At 32.5% G+C, this 18,369-nt stretch overlaps 2 protein-coding genes across 4 annotated transcripts in view; both read right to left on the reverse strand.

Annotated features, from left to right (window-relative positions):
• Positions 1-8,982, reverse strand: part of LOC143199124 (otoferlin) — a 131,990-nt gene extending 123,008 nt beyond the window's left edge. For both annotated transcript variants that reach the window (XM_076408876.1, XM_076408878.1), the window contains exon 1: positions 8,827-8,982. In XM_076408876.1, the coding sequence (XP_076264991.1) occupies positions 8,827-8,905 (79 nt within the window). In that variant the 5' untranslated portion in view covers positions 8,906-8,982. The remainder of the gene's footprint in view (positions 1-8,826) is intronic.
• Positions 8,983-13,305: 4,323 nt separating this feature from the next.
• Shrm (Shroom) overlaps positions 13,306-18,369 on the reverse strand; it is a 536,569-nt gene continuing 531,505 nt past the window's right edge. For both annotated transcript variants that reach the window (XM_076408913.1, XM_076408912.1), the window contains 5 exons: positions 15,552-16,645; positions 15,313-15,493; positions 15,051-15,216; positions 14,690-14,956; positions 13,306-14,630 (listed from right to left, as the gene is read on the reverse strand). In XM_076408913.1, the coding sequence (XP_076265028.1) occupies positions 14,370-14,630; positions 14,690-14,956; positions 15,051-15,216; positions 15,313-15,493; positions 15,552-16,645 (1,969 nt within the window). In that variant the 3' untranslated portion in view covers positions 13,306-14,369. The remainder of the gene's footprint in view (positions 14,631-14,689; positions 14,957-15,050; positions 15,217-15,312; positions 15,494-15,551; positions 16,646-18,369) is intronic.

Raw genomic sequence — 18,369 nt, forward strand, 5'->3', positions numbered from 1 at the left:
CAAAATTCCACTTTTACGAAAAAGTTTACCGGATTTATTAGCATATCTAACTTGATCAATAATGTTTTAAACCATACCGCATTTTAAATAAATATTAACACAACTCCACCCACATATTATATGAGCAATTGGCCTGGTCAAGTTCTTTTCAGCCATCGAGTTTACTAGAGATCAAATAAGAGGGACTTAAGATGCAAATCTTTAAACTAACAGTTCACTAAATATACATAACGATTTAATTAAAGTGTAACCATCGAGACTGAGCAATTATTTTATTTATGTTTTGGATTTAACACTTTCACAACTTCTCAGCATTTATAATTTAAGTTTTGTTCAAACTCGTTGCAAGGCTAAGTGGCTTAGTGAGTTAATTTCTTCTGGAAATATTAAACATGTTAAGGAAATTTCAAGTATTATAACTCTATTTGGATTTTACAAACACAAGTATTTCAATTTTTAATATAAAAATATGCCTGTCTACTAAAAGTATGAGAAATATAGTTACGAAAAAAAGCGGTTTTAAATAATGTTTGTGAGAGGAAATTTATGTTATATATACGAAAATATTTACTCTCTGTGAACAAAAGTTGTAGTTACAATTTCGATCACAACAATAATAGTAAGAGCATTTGAAAGCAATAACGAGTTATACCAAAAAATAAACTATTACCAACAATATTATCAATATAAAATTGATCTACGTCAAGTTGATCGTGATTTTATTCGAAAACCAACCGTGTAAGTGTGGTAGCAATGATCCTTTAAAATAACTGATATTTTTCTAGCTGAAAAGTGAATTGTATTTAATAAAAGCACCACTATTTCTAATCTTCTACATTTTTTTCTCTAGCGCAGACATACTGTGTTGAAATAATTAGTAATAGTTCGAAGAAATAGTATTAGAAATCGATGTAATACTCCTACTAAAATCTACTCATCTTTTCATTTTTTATTTCTTTGTTATCGTCATCTATGGTTATTTGAAATTCTTAACTATACTTTGCATCTTTGGATATATTTTCCTGTAGATAATTTATTAAATTTTAATTAATGACGCCTAGTTACATACGGAAAAAATCTGATTGCAGTGTCCCAAATATATTAAGTTGGCTTCACTACCCATCAATTTATATCAACTACGAGAGTTTTCAAACGTATCTCAAGGGTTTTCAAAAATGTATGCGGTGTAGTATGGTTATGATGAGTGTTTTGATTGAACAAAGTACGTAATTTTTCACAATAGATGTGAGAAATTGGTAAATATCAATTTAAAATTAACAGAATAAATAACATAGTAATATATTAGAGGCATATATAAATACATATTAGAGACAAACAACTGTATAAAACTTGTCAGAATGTACATCACATCACAACCAATGTAAAGTTTAAGTAACAGTTCTTGGGAACTTTAACATATTTGTAAATATTTAAAACATGCAACATACAAAAAATAAACTATTACGACCAATATTATCAATATAAAATTAATCTACGTCAAGTTGATCATGATTTTATTCGAAAACCAACTAAAATGATTATATTAAATTCGTTATATCACGATCTAAAGAGCTTAGAAGCATTTCTATGAAAAAATTATATAAACGATAACCAGACAGTGTTAAAAATCAACAGTGGACTTTTTCAATTATATCCCCTAAAACTAATACTCATAGGCTTCATACTCCATCGAAGACTCAGATACAGAAATAGTTAACGACTTTTTCTTGATTTAAAAAAGGAAAATGTTCCCTCACGTAGCATTTTGTTGTCTAATAATTTTACGAATATGTCATATATATTATATGATAAGTTAAATTTAATATTACAATTTAATATAATGATTTAATGCCCATAGTTTATTGTTATGGATTTATTTTTAACTTTTATATTTTAAGTTGCATTGATATAATTTTATACTGATTATAACTAGTTTAATACATTAAAAAATATTAAAACCAATAAAGGAGCGATATAAAGAAACATTATAGACAATTTAAAACTTATTAAATTCTTAGGCAAGAGTGCAAAATGCGACAAGGAAAATGATCCCAGTCACGCCAGTAACCAGACGGGGTAAGGCCGGATGTCTTCTAAAATTATTTCTAGGTTGGCCATTCAGTAGGCTTAATGCCGAGGACCGTGGTTCGGAGTCCACGTTAAACTGTAGGCTCAGTCCAGTTAAACCCTCTCCGAGTTGGTAAAAGGGGACTTTAAAATATTCAAAAAAAAACATTTTATAAAAATTGTTAACATACATTGTTCACACAAACGATGAGCTGTTAAAGGAAAACAAAATGCAATGTATTCTATGAAAAAAAAAAGACGAAGATAAAATTGGTTCTACCCTATAAAACCCACAAAAACAAACGTTTACAGAAAACCGACAGACCTAGCATATTAATATTGTTGATACAAGACGATGTGAGATAAATTGAAAAAAAGCCCTTGGTTCTTCTCGACAAAGTACAATATTTGCAAATAATATCATCGCATATTAAACACTTTTATATTGTTAATTTGATAATTCTTTAATAATATTTATTAATAACAATAATTTTTAAAAGGGACTTTAGTTCTTTAGAAAAGCTAATAGTAGAAAATAAACCGATTGGTTTTTAGTAAACGTCATGGATAAATGGACAGCTATAATGTCTTTATTGTATCCATTACATGGTTTCGTATTTAATATCGATTAAAATAAGACTTGTTTATTTGAAATATTTTGTAGGTAGTAATAATTATTTCGTTTAAGCGTTAAAATACACAATTGGAACTATCAGTCCTGATAGGAACGACATTATCTTAATATGGTTTTGAGTGATGCACTAAACTTCAACATAATTATACATGAAGAATGAATAGACTATTCAGTTCTAATGACAAATGAACATCTACAAAGGGAGTTTTCCCAAATAAGTAAACAAGCAAAATAAATAATAAAAACGATAGGTATATTATGATAGGAAGAAAAATTTTTATTTAAAAATATAACAGTGGATTGCAAAATAATTAGTATAATATCCAACCGTAATCATTGCATTTGGTCCCTATTGTTCTTTTTATTATCTTTAAAAAGTAGCTCGACGCACCAGTGACAGGAAATCACTGCCCTAACATACAAGATATCGACAAAATAATATGAATACCACGCAATATAGTACATCTTGTTGTATGTTTGTAACACTGCTTCCATGTAAATAAAACGATTTATGTGTATTGCTCAGCTTACATTCCAAGTCTTGTAGGTTATATTTCAGTGTATTATACACGTCACAATCGGCCAGCACAATCTCTGGGTGTTATTTCTGACAAACGATGGAGAGTTTAAGATTCTCCTGAGGAGCTTATTTTGGAAAACTTGAAGCCGTTTCACTTGGTTGGGTGTAACAAACTTAAAGTAAACATTAGATCCGCAGAGGAGTACGGACCGAATTAACATCTTGTAAAATAAGCATTTGATGGAGATGGGAAGTCTGCTAGAAGGGCAGATCAGAGAAGATAGCAGGTTTGCTATCACCGAACCTTTTTGGATTGCTTTCTGGATTTGGGAATTCCAACCGAACCGTCTGTCAAATTAATACATCAGTATGTATTTTTCAAATTAGAAGAAAACTAAACTACTTAAGCTAAAATTCAGAATACACTTATACTACTAAACAAGTTCGTGTGATTTGATTTGCTTCAATATTCTGACTTCAATATTCTTCAATTTTCCTGAATGTTGTCTAGTAGCTTTATTGCTTCTTCTTATATTGAAAAATTGCAGATGTTTTAAAAGCAAATAGTGACTCAACGACTTATTAATAAATGTATCTTGTGCATGTCAAGATTTGGAATTACTCTGCCCATTTCCTTCATATATAGTAGACACATTAAAATATTACGTCCTTGAAAACATGTTGGGTGGAAAAAAACAGCTATTGAAATAATTAAAAGGAAAATAACAAATAAAATGGTGTTTCTATTCTACTTTAAGAACTCTTCGAATGACCCTGGTACATAAATGTATATTATATTTATTTTACAAAAAAAGAGTTCTTAAATTTGTTTTTCAAAGTTTGAAGTTTTATTAAAAGTCCGTCTGAAAGTTGAATAACTGAATATTTAAAACACCAAAGAAAATCTTGAAACCATACTTCGCATTTATCCAGGAAAACAACCCTTAATGGATACTCAGAGAAATATTAAAGATTAATGTATGAAAATTTTCAATTATGACGCGCCATGATTTTAAATTTTTAATGCGAAATTTAATGACGTAAAAAGCCCTTCTTCCGGTGGAATTTATGGTACCGCAATGTGATGGTCGTATACTGGCCCGGATGTGTTATCAGAGATAATTTCACCTGATGTTGGTTTAAAATTAAACAGCAAAACTTTTGGGGTTTCCGAACAGCCATATCTTGTCATAAATGTACAATTTTAATGTCCTGACGGCCCCGCGCATCCAAGGGATCTCGCAAAACAAGAACCTTTATATTTTTAGAATTTGAGTTTATAGGGGAATTTCTTTGTCTTGTTTTAATATTTCTTGGCCTTGACTTGACATGACTGTCGGAGTTGTAAAGGGACTGAAAAACTTAAGAAAACAGAAGAGAACGCTTTTAAAGAAGAATAAGTAATTACTAAAGACACTAATTAACTTCTATGCTGTTTATATACAAATATATTCAAATATAAAAAGCAACGTTCTTGAAAGAGCTATTCTTTTTAGGACCTTTGTTTACAGAACGAATCTAGTTAGGAGAATTTCTGACGGCTTCTGCTTTAACGTCTGTGCTAACAGGTCAATTGAAAAGTTCCCGGCCTACCATAGTAAAACACATATATTTTCGCAAAATTAGTTTCTTTTATTCAACATAATTCCCTTCACTGATTATAGCGACAATCTAACTTTTCGATACAATTTTTGTAGTACGATATGACTTTTGCTTCAAAATGGGCTTCAGTTTCGGCGATCATCTCTTCATTCAACGAGAATTTCTTCCCAGCGAGCATTCTTTTGAGATCTGAGAACAGTAAATAGTCACTGAGGAAGCGAGGAAGCAATTCGAAGCTCAATTCATGGATTCCAGGTCTTGGTGAAGCAGCACTTTCTTTTTCTTCAAATGCGGTCGTTTTCCGGCGGTCTCGTCCTTCAAACGGTCCAATAACGCTATGCAATAGTCGCTGTTGATGGTCCTTCCTTTTTGAAGGTAGTCAATGAAAATTATTTCATGCGCATCCCAAAATACAGACGCCATAACCTTGCCAGTCGACTGTTACGTTTTCCCACGCTTTGGAGCGGGTTCATCGTATGCAATCCACTCTATGACTGTCGATTGGACTTCGGAGTAAAATGATGGAGCCATGTTTCATCCATTGTCACATATCAACGCAAAAACTCTGGTTTATTACGCTTGATCATCTTCAAACACTGCTCCGAATCATCAACTCGTCGTTGTTTTTGGTCAAAAGTGAGATCGCGCGGCACCCACTTTGCACAGAGCGTTTTTATACCGAAATATTCGTGAATAATATGATGTACACATTCAGTTGATGTCTTTATAGTGTCTGCTATTTAATTCAATTTCAATTTACGGTCATTCAAAATCATTTTGTGGATTTTTTAAATGTTTTCGTAGGTAACAACCTCTTTTGGGCGTCCACTGCGTTTACCGTCTTCGGTGCTCATTTCACCACGTCTATACTTAGCATACCAATCCTTGATGGTTGATTTTCATCGGGCAGTGTCTGGAAACTCGGCATCAAGTCAAGTTTTTGCTTTAACTATATTTTTTCCCTTCAAAAAGCATTATTTTATCAACACGCGAAATTCCTTTTCTTCCATTTTTTCTTTCACAATAACAAATGCTGTTTCACTCAAAATGCTATAATTCACTATATTTAATTAATATATTGTTACTAGTCGTTTCCATCTAACCTACAATTTGTTTTATGATAACTTAAATCTAGGTATATAACTAAGAGGACCTATCGCCCCTATCTCAGTCTCTGGTGAAATAATGTTTATACATGTTACTGCTGAATTCTTTAATAAACGCACCTCACTATACAACACTACACAAGATCATATGGTTTGATTTTTTGAGTCTGTGTCCTGTTCTGGTGGTATCCAATAGTTGTAATATTTCAATATTCGTGTGAGAATGGAGTCTTTCCTCATACCCCCTTGCAATTCTCTTGATTTCTTGACTGACTGTGGGTATCTGAAGGTCTCGATGTAGGTAATCAGTCCTATAGTATTTGGGTGCGCCCACAATACCTCTCACGACTTTGTTCTGAAAAATCTGAATTTTATTTATGTTACTCTCTGCAGAATATCCTCACAATTGAACTCCGTATGTGCATATAGGTTTCAATATTTGCTTATATAATAGCAATTTATTATGTACTGATAATTGTAATTTTCTTCCAATTAGCCGGTACATTTTCCCATATTTCAATTCCAGTTCTTTTCTTTTCTTCTTTATATGTTCCTTCCAGCGAAGTTTTGCATCGAGATTCATTCCGAGATATTTAGCGTTGTTGCTATATGGAATGATAGTATTATTTAATGTTATCGGTGCTTGTACGGTCTGTTTATAGGTGAACTGCAGCTGTACAGATTTACTTTCATTAATTCATATTTTTCAAGCTTGTGTCCAATTATGTATATTGTCACTTGCCTGTTGAAATTTTCGTGAGGCTTCTTCACTATTGTTTCCGACAGCTATAATCGCAGTATCATCAGCAAATGTAGCCATCGTAATATTTTCCGTTTGTGGTATATCACAAGCGTAGAGTAGATAAAGCATTGTACACTTCCTTGTGATGCTTTAGATTCTTTTATTGTAGAGTAAGCTTCTTGTTGTTTGACTCTAAACATTCTGGTTGTAATGTATGATTTTAATAGTTCGGAGTGTTGTTTTGGTAACATTTTCTGTAGTTTATGAATAAGGCCTTCATGCCAAACCTAATCGAAAGCTGGTGCTACATCTAAAAATATAGCTGAGCATACTTTTTTACTTTCGTAGGCTTTTTCAATAACATCTGTTATTCTGTGGACCTGGTCAATAGTTGAGTGCTTGTTAATAAACCCAAACTGGTGTGTTGGATTAGGTTTTTTCTCTCTATCAATTATAAAACATTACATTTTAATGTATATTTTTCGTCACCGTCATAATTCAGATTTCAGAAATATCTTAAAAATATATATTTTATTACAGATAGGTAATGTTTCCAAAGAGTCTTTTCAAGAAAAAACCTGGTTTTTACTAGTCATGTATATTGGTAACAAATAACTTTAATTTTGAAAATATCAATAATTTTTAATCTTCAGCTTCAAGAGATGTATTCTGCCTATAAATTAGTTTTAACGGATTTTTTTCTAAATTTGAAGTTTTATTGTCAAAACTAGATACAATCTATTTTATTCAAAGTATTGTCCATCAAGAGTCGGTACTTTTTTCCAACTTTCTGGCAATTTACGGATTCCATCTCGAAAGAACAATGGCTATCTTTTGAGGCTATCCACGAATAGGATCATCTTTTGGTATCTTCATAAATATGAGAATCAGAAGGAGCAAGGTCTGGAGAATATAGCAAATGGGGTAGCACTTTACTAGTTTTCCAATATTTAGTAGAGCATTGTCATACTGAATAATAACAATGTCGTGTTTTTGATCTGCGTTTTGAATTGTGGTTAGTAGCGACATCCTACTGAAGGGGTTTCATCGGATAATGCCTTCAAATGATCGTCTTCACATTTTTTTGGCTCTCTTTGTCTTCGTTGAAAATCAATCAACCAAAATTACCAGTTCTAAAACCGTGAAACTTTCCCATGTTTAAATCGGTGGACCATGGTTGGCACTGCATTCGATGATAATGCACATTCAACATGACATGAAACAGTATCGAGTACATGAAATGTACCGGATAGGAGTAATACACAGTAATACCATTTGTTGTAACTCCTTTAAAATTCATTTACAGGCCTGACATATTTGTTAATATAACGTATTTTTGAGCTTGAAACATTTCTATTGTATAGCAATATAATTTATGTTAATTTGTTTGACGTAAAATGATGTACTGTAATCTTAGATAGCTGTCAGCAATATAATAATAATATTAAAGGCAATGGACATGACAGAAGATGAAAAAAGCATACAAAGACTCAGAATTTAAACTTAACAAACTAGTCATTGGAGATCGTTACAGATTGTAATCTTTCGTTCAAAAACAAAACTAAATTATAAACATCACAACGTTTGACTATATCTTGCTAACTCTATGAAAATCTACATGTAAACGCAAAAAAATGGAACATCTCCGAGGTCTGCATCTACGGGTAATTGTTTGTTATAACATATAAAGCGTAATTTAGCAGTTCAAATAAATCGCATCAAAAACCACACAATTCTAAAATTACCAAGGAAGTAAAAGAGCGATAGAAAATATTTATTTATTTATTCATTTTGTTCCGAAATAGTACATTTTTTTCCACAAACAATTGGATTGACCTAATTTATATACCCAATAATAAAAAATGCTTGTTTTTATTCGAAACATATTTAAATGGCAAAACTTGCGCTAATATAAAAAACCGAATTCTGAAATCCAAACTTTCCGGTTTACTGCTGGAAATTTACTGCTGTTCTACCTACTCTAACTTCTACCCAGAAAAACCCTTTTAATTGCAGCTGATGTTAATTAAGCTAATAACTGAGTTATTTCGATCTAACCTCATTCATAGTACCATTTAAAAAAATGTAAACAATAACACTAACCATTATTAGAACTTAACTAAATGCGTCAGATAATTAAATTAAAATTACCTACCTCTAAATTCGATTTTGGCCAATTTTTCGCCCTTGATTCGGGGCACCTGAAACTGTTTTAGTTTGACCGCAATCGACATGATGATGGAGCGCGACCACCACCGACCAGCACCTTCACAGCCGGCTGCTGCGGGTGGACTTGTTGATTGAGCGTCCGTTTTTCCCGCACTGCCTTTCGCGATCAGCAGGATTGGATTGTTCGAACGCGGCGTCCTGCGCAAGATCCCATACAGGGTGGAGTTAACGTTTAAACATTTTCCGAACACGTTGCGGTCTTTTTTCTTGGCTCTTCGTTAATTACTCCTGACGCCAACATCGATATTTTCCATTCAACATATTGCTATCTGGGGTACGCGTTTTCCGATGACAAGCCACTGCACTTTTAAATATCTGTTTAATGAAGATTCAAAAATTAAAAATTACCACGTCAGAAGTGTCTTTTTTATTTATTGTATTAATTATTTATATTTTAATGTCTCCTTTTTACCAACGAGGGCTTATCTGGCCTGGACCTGCTGTTTAATATTAAGCCCACCCCCACTGGCGAGTAACCACCTTATAAAACATTCCAGAAGAGATCCGGTCTTACCCATCCTGGTCACCTGCGTAACTGGGATCATTTGTCTTGTCGGATTTTGCACTCTTGCCCAGGACAATCAATCAGGATTCGAACCCGCGACTATCGCAACAGCAGGTGGACCATCCTGTCACCTTTACCACTGCACCAAATAAGCCGGATATTTTATTACTCTTAACTGTTATGTTTATATTATATATAAATGGCACTAATAAAATCACTTTATTAAGTGATATCATGTATAAAATACAATTTTAAGTAATTAGTCTTATTCTAATATATGTCCAACAATCAGATCGGATAATGTTAGACGGTTTAATATACGGAGTTCACTGTCACTTCGCATATTTAGCTGATTAGCGAGTACATTGGGATACTCTTTCGAAGTACTTCACACAAACACGTTGAATTACACTCGTTATTGGTTCTAGAGGAATATCGCGTTATATTACTTCATTTGAAACATAGTATGGAGATCTAAATGCTTGTTCAATATGTATGGAATATTATATAGACCAAAATAACAAATACACTAAAAATGTTTACGTTAAAATCTCTTAGACTCTATCAACTGTTTTACTCACTGAGTTTGGCACACTCCATCAGCTGAAAAGGGCTTAGTCCTCTTAAAGAGTCTTATCTGATCAACCGTCAAGAATATGGATGAATGGAAAAAGACTTCTTCACGACTCTGCGCTCTGTTCTTTAATGGTCCATGGCATACATTTTCAAATCTTTACGAAGATCTCTATTTCTGTATAAGTACCACAGAGCATTAACAGACATAGAAGCACTCTTCAATATTGTGTTCTGAATTTTATTCAGATTGTTTGAAATTTATTCTACAAAGCAACTATATAATATGTACAGTACGAGTATTTATAGTTTGTGGAAATGATCAAGAAGTTACTGGATATTTTGGTCCTATTTGGTAATTATATACTTCCTATAGAAACAGTTTGATTTATATACAAAGGAATTGGGTTTAATTTCTCTCGACAAAGCTTTTGACGGAAACGTCTCTTTCGAGTTTTTCACCATGGCTGATAAAGTAGTCTTTTGACAATTTGTTTCAGTTAAAATGATCTATTTATATCTGAACAATTTTATACGGTCGATAAAAGAAGCCAATTTCCAGAGTCATACTATTAAGGGTAATAAAAAACAAAATGAAAGTTATGTGCTGCAGCAAATCTTCAGTAAAACTGTTGGAATTTTGATGGTGAAATCTTTAGAATGGAGTCAGTGTCTTATTTTTCATGTCATCATTATGTTAAATGAAGTATAATAAATGTAAAAGTGTAATATCTTGCTAACCTGACCAGTATAGCTTCCCAAATATTCCTCTCATTTATTTCATATCATACAGGCATCCTGGTAAACGACAACTCTGTCCTCATCCCAGAATTGATTTTCTGATACTTTTGTACTGTTATATGAATTGTTTTTCGATAAATTGTTTTACAGTGTCAATTTAATTAACAAGTAATGTCTCGGTTGTTCTATTTAATCCTCAGGTTATATACAACACCTAAAAAACTTCATAGTAATATTTTATATAAGCAATTGGCTATGTTTTTTAATACAATTAACTGTATCGAGGATTCTCAACAAGATATAATGAGAAATATACTACTTAAATATTGTTTGTTGTGGGAAGTGAGAAATGTTAATAAAATCGCAAAAGGCAACAATACAATATTTTTATTGCAAAAATCCTTCCAATAAAACGGCCAATACACGTCATCAAAATTTATAGTGCAGCGTTGCCGCCCCTAATTTTCGTTTATTTTGACTTTGACAACAAAAACTAATATAAATAAAATAATGAAACAAAAATAACGTTATGAAATATAATTTATTTTAACGTTATATTAAATCTAATGCATATTTATTGAAGACTTAAACTTAAACTACAATTTATTAAACAGCCATAGTAATTTGTCGGTTACAGTGGTTTTATTATATGTATATTGACGTATGACAACGGTATCAACCAGTATCGGACAAATCGAATTTTATACACCGATTTGGTTAAATGTTTCACGCATCAAACTTCACTCTATCTCTTTTTAACTAGAATAATGCCAATGAAAACAAAAATGTTCCGAGTTTAAAAGCGATTTTGCGTTTTTATAAACCAAATTTGGCAATACGTTTGACGGTGTTGACGACATTACATATATTGGCTGTTTTATTGGAAGAACTATATATTGTACTAATTTCTAAATATTTACTTAAAATGTTTGATATTCTTAAATAAAATACATTTTTCACTTTTATTGTATTTTTATTTTTACAACTACTATTATTTGTATAATTACTATTTTTACTATTATTATATTTTAAATTTCCCGGTACTCATTTTGGCATAGTTGGCGCCCTCTGGTGAGAAAGAAGCTAAACGTTTTTATACGCTTCTATACACTATGGTTTGTCGAACAGCTGCGGTCCATCGCCAACAACAAGGCGAGAATTAGTGAAGACTCTTTCCTGCTGCTGCAACAGCAGCGTGTTGGTTGAGACATGCGCTTTAACCGCCGGCTGTCTATTGATGATGATGATGATGATAATTTTCATTAATAGTTCCATCCGCAAAAAAAATCATTGATTTCTTAATTTAAATATCTAGAATTTCTAACTTTATCAGAAACGACTACTGCTCTTTCATTATTTTTGTTTTCATATGTAAAGCTGGAGAAATTTAATATCGCTGCTTTATAGGATTGCGTGAGTAAATCCAAAGTACCCTTAAGGCTTTCTATATAATAAAAAATTTACACGTTTTACGATAACGCCCCATACCTAAGTAAATGTGCGTGCCTCTCCATATCCGAGCAACATATTAGAATCACAAAGTGTGGAAATGGGAAAAATGCCATCTCATCGACCTAAATTATGTGGAAATGTGGTTAAGTATATTCGACTCATTATTATTCTAATATAGCAGAATGCTTAGTAATATAAATAGGATGATATATATTGTTATAGTTTCTAATTAATTAAATATATTACGTGAAATGTTTGGAACTTAAAATATGCTTAAAAAATGCCATCAATGTCAAGTTGGCAATACTGAACAGAATCATTATGTCAAACTTGAACGTTATCTGTCATTTAATACTTCCAAATTAGATTTTTTGGTAAAGCTTGTTCTTGAAACTCGTATGAAGGTTAGAGAGTTGACTCCAGATTAAAGACTATTTTTAAGTTTATTAATGTTTATTTATAGTTTATTAATTATAAACCACATATTTGTACACCATAAGCCCAAAAAGATGTATTATTGATTGATAAATCAATCTCTTTTGATCTTAGGTGAAGTTGGGAGTATATTTCCACCAACCAGCATAGTTCTTTAATTTTGAGTCTGTGATGTGAGAATATGATGTTAAGAGACTAAGTACTGTTGACTGGACGTAACAATTACAACAAATTTGAAGATAAACAATGAATACTTGGACAGAAAAAAAAGTTCTAAAGGTTACGGATAGTACTTGAATGAGCTAATGAAAAGCATAATTGAGCTTTGCAGTTAAAAACAATACTAATATATCTAATAACCAAGAATAACATCACCTAAACCATATTATCAACTTTATTTAAAGTCGATAAATATGATAAAATGAGTATTAATAAATAGACAAATATTTTGTATTTCTAGTCTATCTAATATTTTTCTAGCATATTTGGTGTGTAGTTACAAATTGACAATTTTTCACATCATTTCCTAAGCTTTCTGTTACGATATGAAAAGTCAGATATCAAATTAGACATACACCAACCAAAGAGTAAAATTTATTTTGTTAATATGAACAGATATAAACATTTATAAAGCAAATGTATTAGATTGTAGCAATAGCATTGATTACTTTATTATAGGAATTTCAATAAAACAATTAGTTATAAAGATGATTTTTGTATTTATTTGCAAGCATTGCGTAAAGCTGTTTTACAAATTTGACACTGATCGGAAATATAATAACATACTCTTAATATAAATTAGAAAATATCTAAGAAAATACAATAATTATGGTTTAAAAACGTAAACTAATAAAATCACAATAATAACAACTTAATAGTAGAGTTCGAATTTCAGAGCACCATAATATTTCTCTTCTAGACATACACAGGACATAAAAAGAATAAAGTTTTTTTTATATACAAAAATGTCGCGATCTAAAGGAAAAAAAGGTCGTTATATTAAAGGCGATATCGTTTTAAATAAAACAATAGAATAGGCGCGAAACTATACAATTAAAATTATATCAAATACTTGGTAGGAAGATGTTAATATAGACAACCAGTTAAACAACGTGGGCTACGTTTCTTTTCTAACGAAAAAATCCATCACTCTCAGAATCAGTGAAAACGTTTCCCTTTGTTGTTAACGATATTGCCATAATTAGGCTTAGTATAACTAACTAAAATGCACAAATGTAACAGCCTATATTGATTTTAATATATATGACAAGTTGGCGCCAGCAACAAGTTAAAATGATGGTTATAGCTGACCAATCGGCATGCAACCATCTTATTCGTTTTTTCATAAACGGTAAGAGGCGCAGCCTGCTTCCTGTTATCAGAAACCAAGGCTGTACTTATTCAACAGCCTTCTGTAACAAAACCATATGCGAGGTAAATCCTACAGATTTAGTACAGAAAGTTTTAAAACAAAAAAAAAGAGAGAATAAGAGGTTTTTTTACCTAATATATTATTAAATAACGCCTTCTTTGGTTTATCCAAAAAAAGACTGAAGTTTCGAAATATAAAAAATCACATGTGTCGTATATAAATTTTACAATTCAAACTAGTGTTAAACAACACCCGAAATATATCTCCAATAATTTTTATCCAATGTAATGCACCTTAAATTTACTCAATCACAATTCATATTCTTTTTTTGTGAAGTCATTCTCACAAAATCAGATTCTATTTCATTAAATCGTAGTAGCACAATAGAAAATCAGTCTGTTATGATCAATGTTTCTCTCAAAGCACCCAACTGCTCTTCGCCCAGTTTGATTTTATCGTTTATCTCCTTTGAATCCATTATCAATTTTGCCTTCATGTTGATAAAGTGATCGTAATCAGCGTATTCTTCTGAATTAAGATATTTGTAGAGGATGTTTGATACACTTATGCTCCTTTTATCTATGCACTCTTTCAGTTTCTTGGCTTCTTCCAGTTGGTCTAGTAGTTTATCTCTTTTAGTCTCCAAGATTCTCTGTAAAATACATTTTTGTTAATGACCTTTCAAATATTTTGACTTTTTCATATACATACCCTTTCCGGATGATCCTCCGGCATAGTCATCAAAGCATTCTCAGCTCTGGCTAATCTCCCACTCAATCCCAACAGAAGGCTTGTAATTTTGCCAACCTCTTCAATATGCAGTCTGAATTTCGACACTTCGTGGGGTCTGGCCACCCGATTAATGTAGTTTTCTACATTTATGCCCAGCTCATCATTGATTTTGCATTCTTCAGATACAACAAGGGCTTCACTCCGTAGTACTTGTAGCTTTTTGTCCAGACGACTCACCAATTCCTCCTATCGCAACAAGGAATGACTTATTTAGTAACTTTATTAATTATTAGAGCACAATTTCTATTTCAATGTTATTTATTTTATATTAAGATCTTACCTTCTTCTGACTTAAATCTTTGGTATCCTTTACGACATGGCATTCATTCATGTCCTGACTATACCTGGTTAAAAATTTAGCTTTAGGTTCTGACGTGGTGAAGTATACTGAAGAACATGACAATGGACTTGTCGGCTCAACTATAGATGGTGATGTACTTGGTAAACTACAAGAATATAATATACTAAATATACTAAGAATATACTAAATATAATATACTAAAATATAAGATCTTAAATCAAAGGTATACTTTAAACTTTACCTTAGCTTACTGACAGATGTTTTCGTTGTTAGGACAGAAGTTGATGTAGGAGGGGGACTACTACTTGGTGTGTTATTTCGACTTCTAAATGGAGAATTTGCTGGCCTTGGTCTTAATGTAACGTCGACCCTAAAAAGACCTTGGACGTAGTCTGTTGGTTTCTTATGGTCAGGTCCTGGAACTAAAGAAAATATTATTATATTGATCTAGCAAAATATTCATTAAAATAATGCACATACCTAAGAGATCCTTTAGTCTATCTGATGTAGGTAAATGATTAACGAAATCTTCAGACAATTTCTCGCATTCAATTTCTTCTTGTAACTTCTTCCTAGTTGGCAAAGGAGTAGGAGGAAGTTCTTCTTTCTCAGTTTGTGAAGAGGCATCACTCGTTGACGTGTTTACCCTTAAAACTACTTCAGTTCTTTGGATCATTTGCAGTCCTTCTATGACCTTTGGGTACTCTTCTGGTTTTTTCGGTGATGGTGACCTCGGTAAAGGAGGGTTATCCGTAATTGCTGGTGACTGTTTCGGTGGAGTAACACTGGGAGAATGCTGCGTAGACTTCGTGGATATCTGAAGAGGGGAACTAACGGATGTAAAGGAAGCACTTGGTTGAATACTCCTGACGGGTGACAGTTTTATGGGTGAACTAGCAGGAGAAAGGGATGCTTTGATATGTGGAGGATCCCTTGGAAGAGACTGAGAAGAACATATAGTCGTTGTACAGCTTGTGCTCAAAGGCTTGGTCGTTGGGGTTGAGGTAATGGGAGGTGAAGACCTCATCGGAACTGGAGAAGAGTTTATTGAAGTATCAGCAAAGGGGGGTGATGATAGATTCGTTGTACGTAAAGGTGCGAAAGGTGAGCTCCTTGAAGGGCTCTTAGATGGTGAGGACGGTGGAGATTTGATAGGTGATTTCTTCACCACACCATCGCCGTTCACCGTAGACAGGCTCAAATGGTTTGGTCTATTGTACTGATGCTGGGGAGATCTGGGAATCATCTTCGCGTTAATAGGAAGAACGTCGGGCAGCGCCAACCCGGATTTTTTCAAATCCTCTTTCGGTTCGGATTTGTCCTTGTTGTTTTTCTGGTTTTCGTTGACCGAGGACTTGCGCAACACGCTATTATTTTTCGCAGATGATTCTCTGCTTTGACGGATCAAGGGCCAAACAGTTTCGCGACTATTTGTCTTGGTCTCCGTGATTACCTCCGGAGTTATAGCGTGCCCGTTCGGCGACATAGTCCGCTTATAGCTCCCGGTCTCGGAATCGGAAACGATAAGTTCACGGTCTCGACGGGATGCCAGATAGGAGGCTTTCGATTGGCTCCTGAAACAAAAAGCAATTGTTAATAAACGTATTTGCAATTAAAACACTAAAATATAGTGCCATTCTATGTATCTAATGTTTGATATGCATTTTTTATTTTCTTTTTCATTAATTTTTATTAAATTGTATTATTATTCTTTAAATATGCGAGTATTTACAATAAAAATGTGAATCAAAACTCAATCAGTCGGTAAGATATGCGGAAGAAATTAATATTCTACACGTAGAACCGCTTCGAGTCAAGCGCGTTATCTTTTTAGTGCCCCGGTCCCAAATCCGGCCGGTAGGATGGCCGAGCCCGTTACGTGCCAATAGGAAAGAACTGGACCAATTACGACGCCACAGTCGACACACAATTGTAAAATAAAACGCGTGAGAACGTTTTTTGTTTGTTTTTTTTTGCGTAATCAATGTTTACTGCAAGAAATTTACTTTAACTCGGCCTTGTCATCGAGGAAGGCGCTGTTTTGAAATGGGTTAGGATTGCGTGAAAATGAATTCCATCTAAACGATTTGAAATTCTGCCGGGATTTCGTGATTGTAACGCGTGTCCTTAAATGGCGACAGAGCAATAAATTGCGGTTAACTCCAAGAAGGGTACCCATAAGATACTTCTCAAACAAGAATCGTATTAAAAGATATGGGTGACTGACCTTTAAAATAAACTAATTGCTTTCGTTCCGTGGTAGACTTTGTGGATTTCAGATTTTGAAACGTTATATTTGTTGATTTAAATTCTAATTTAATATTTTAATATAAGTACTCAACAATGAAAATGCTTTAACTTTAAAAACATCGATTTTCGAATATTTTAATTATTAGCTGTAGTTTTAGAGATACAAGTGATATTTTAAATATTCTATATATTGTATTTCCTGTTTAGGAGAAGTTGATTTTTTGACATTGGCACACCTGTTAAGTGTCAAAATACAAATAATTTAGCTTTTTAAATGCCTTATAGCTAAAATGGCAACTCTCATAGTATTATTGTTGTAATGTGTGCAGAATATCGTACTCTGGAAATGTGAACACTCATAGAAATGGTTAAAAATTAAACAAGGGTTGTGAATTACAGCTCGTTTAAATGTAGGAATATAGCAATGAAGTTCCAGCAATTGGAATTTTCTGTAGCATGAAATAAGTGTTTCTTATAAGAAAAATATAAAAATAAATCTGTCTAGTATATATGTTTTCAACAATTAATTTACTATTTTGTTTGAAATGAGGAACTCTCATATATTGTATATCATAAAAATTAGAGATAATAGTGCTTTTTTTATTAAATTCGTTTGACTTCATCCAAAATTAGTGGGAACAATAAATGTATACAAATTTAATGGAATATGATAAAAATATATTTAAAAATAGAAGCTAATCGATATTCTTTTACTATTTGTCGTTGATATTTCTTGTGACAGATTAAAATTAACTAATTTATATCATTTCAATTTACACCTACGATGTTGAAAATGTCAGGTTAGGGTAAGTAAAATATGTAAGAACAGGATATCTAGCATAACTGTTCCTCTGAAACAAAATAGTTATAAATAAGAATGTTTTTTCCAGAGCATTAAAATAGTTGACATGGTTAACAATCACGTATGACTCAGAATTTGTTTTGGTATTAATATTTCTATTATGTTCTAAGTATGTTCATCATTAATATTGGGGACATGATATTCGCAAGCCTATTGCAAACAGTTTGGCTATCCCATTTGGGTAAC

The sequence above is a fragment of the Rhynchophorus ferrugineus genome, unplaced genomic scaffold (assembly GCF_030347505.1).
Source record: "Rhynchophorus ferrugineus isolate W39M unplaced genomic scaffold, kcgeb_rfMv2 rfM6, whole genome shotgun sequence".
Classification (NCBI taxonomy): domain Eukaryota; kingdom Metazoa; phylum Arthropoda; class Insecta; order Coleoptera; family Curculionidae; genus Rhynchophorus; species Rhynchophorus ferrugineus.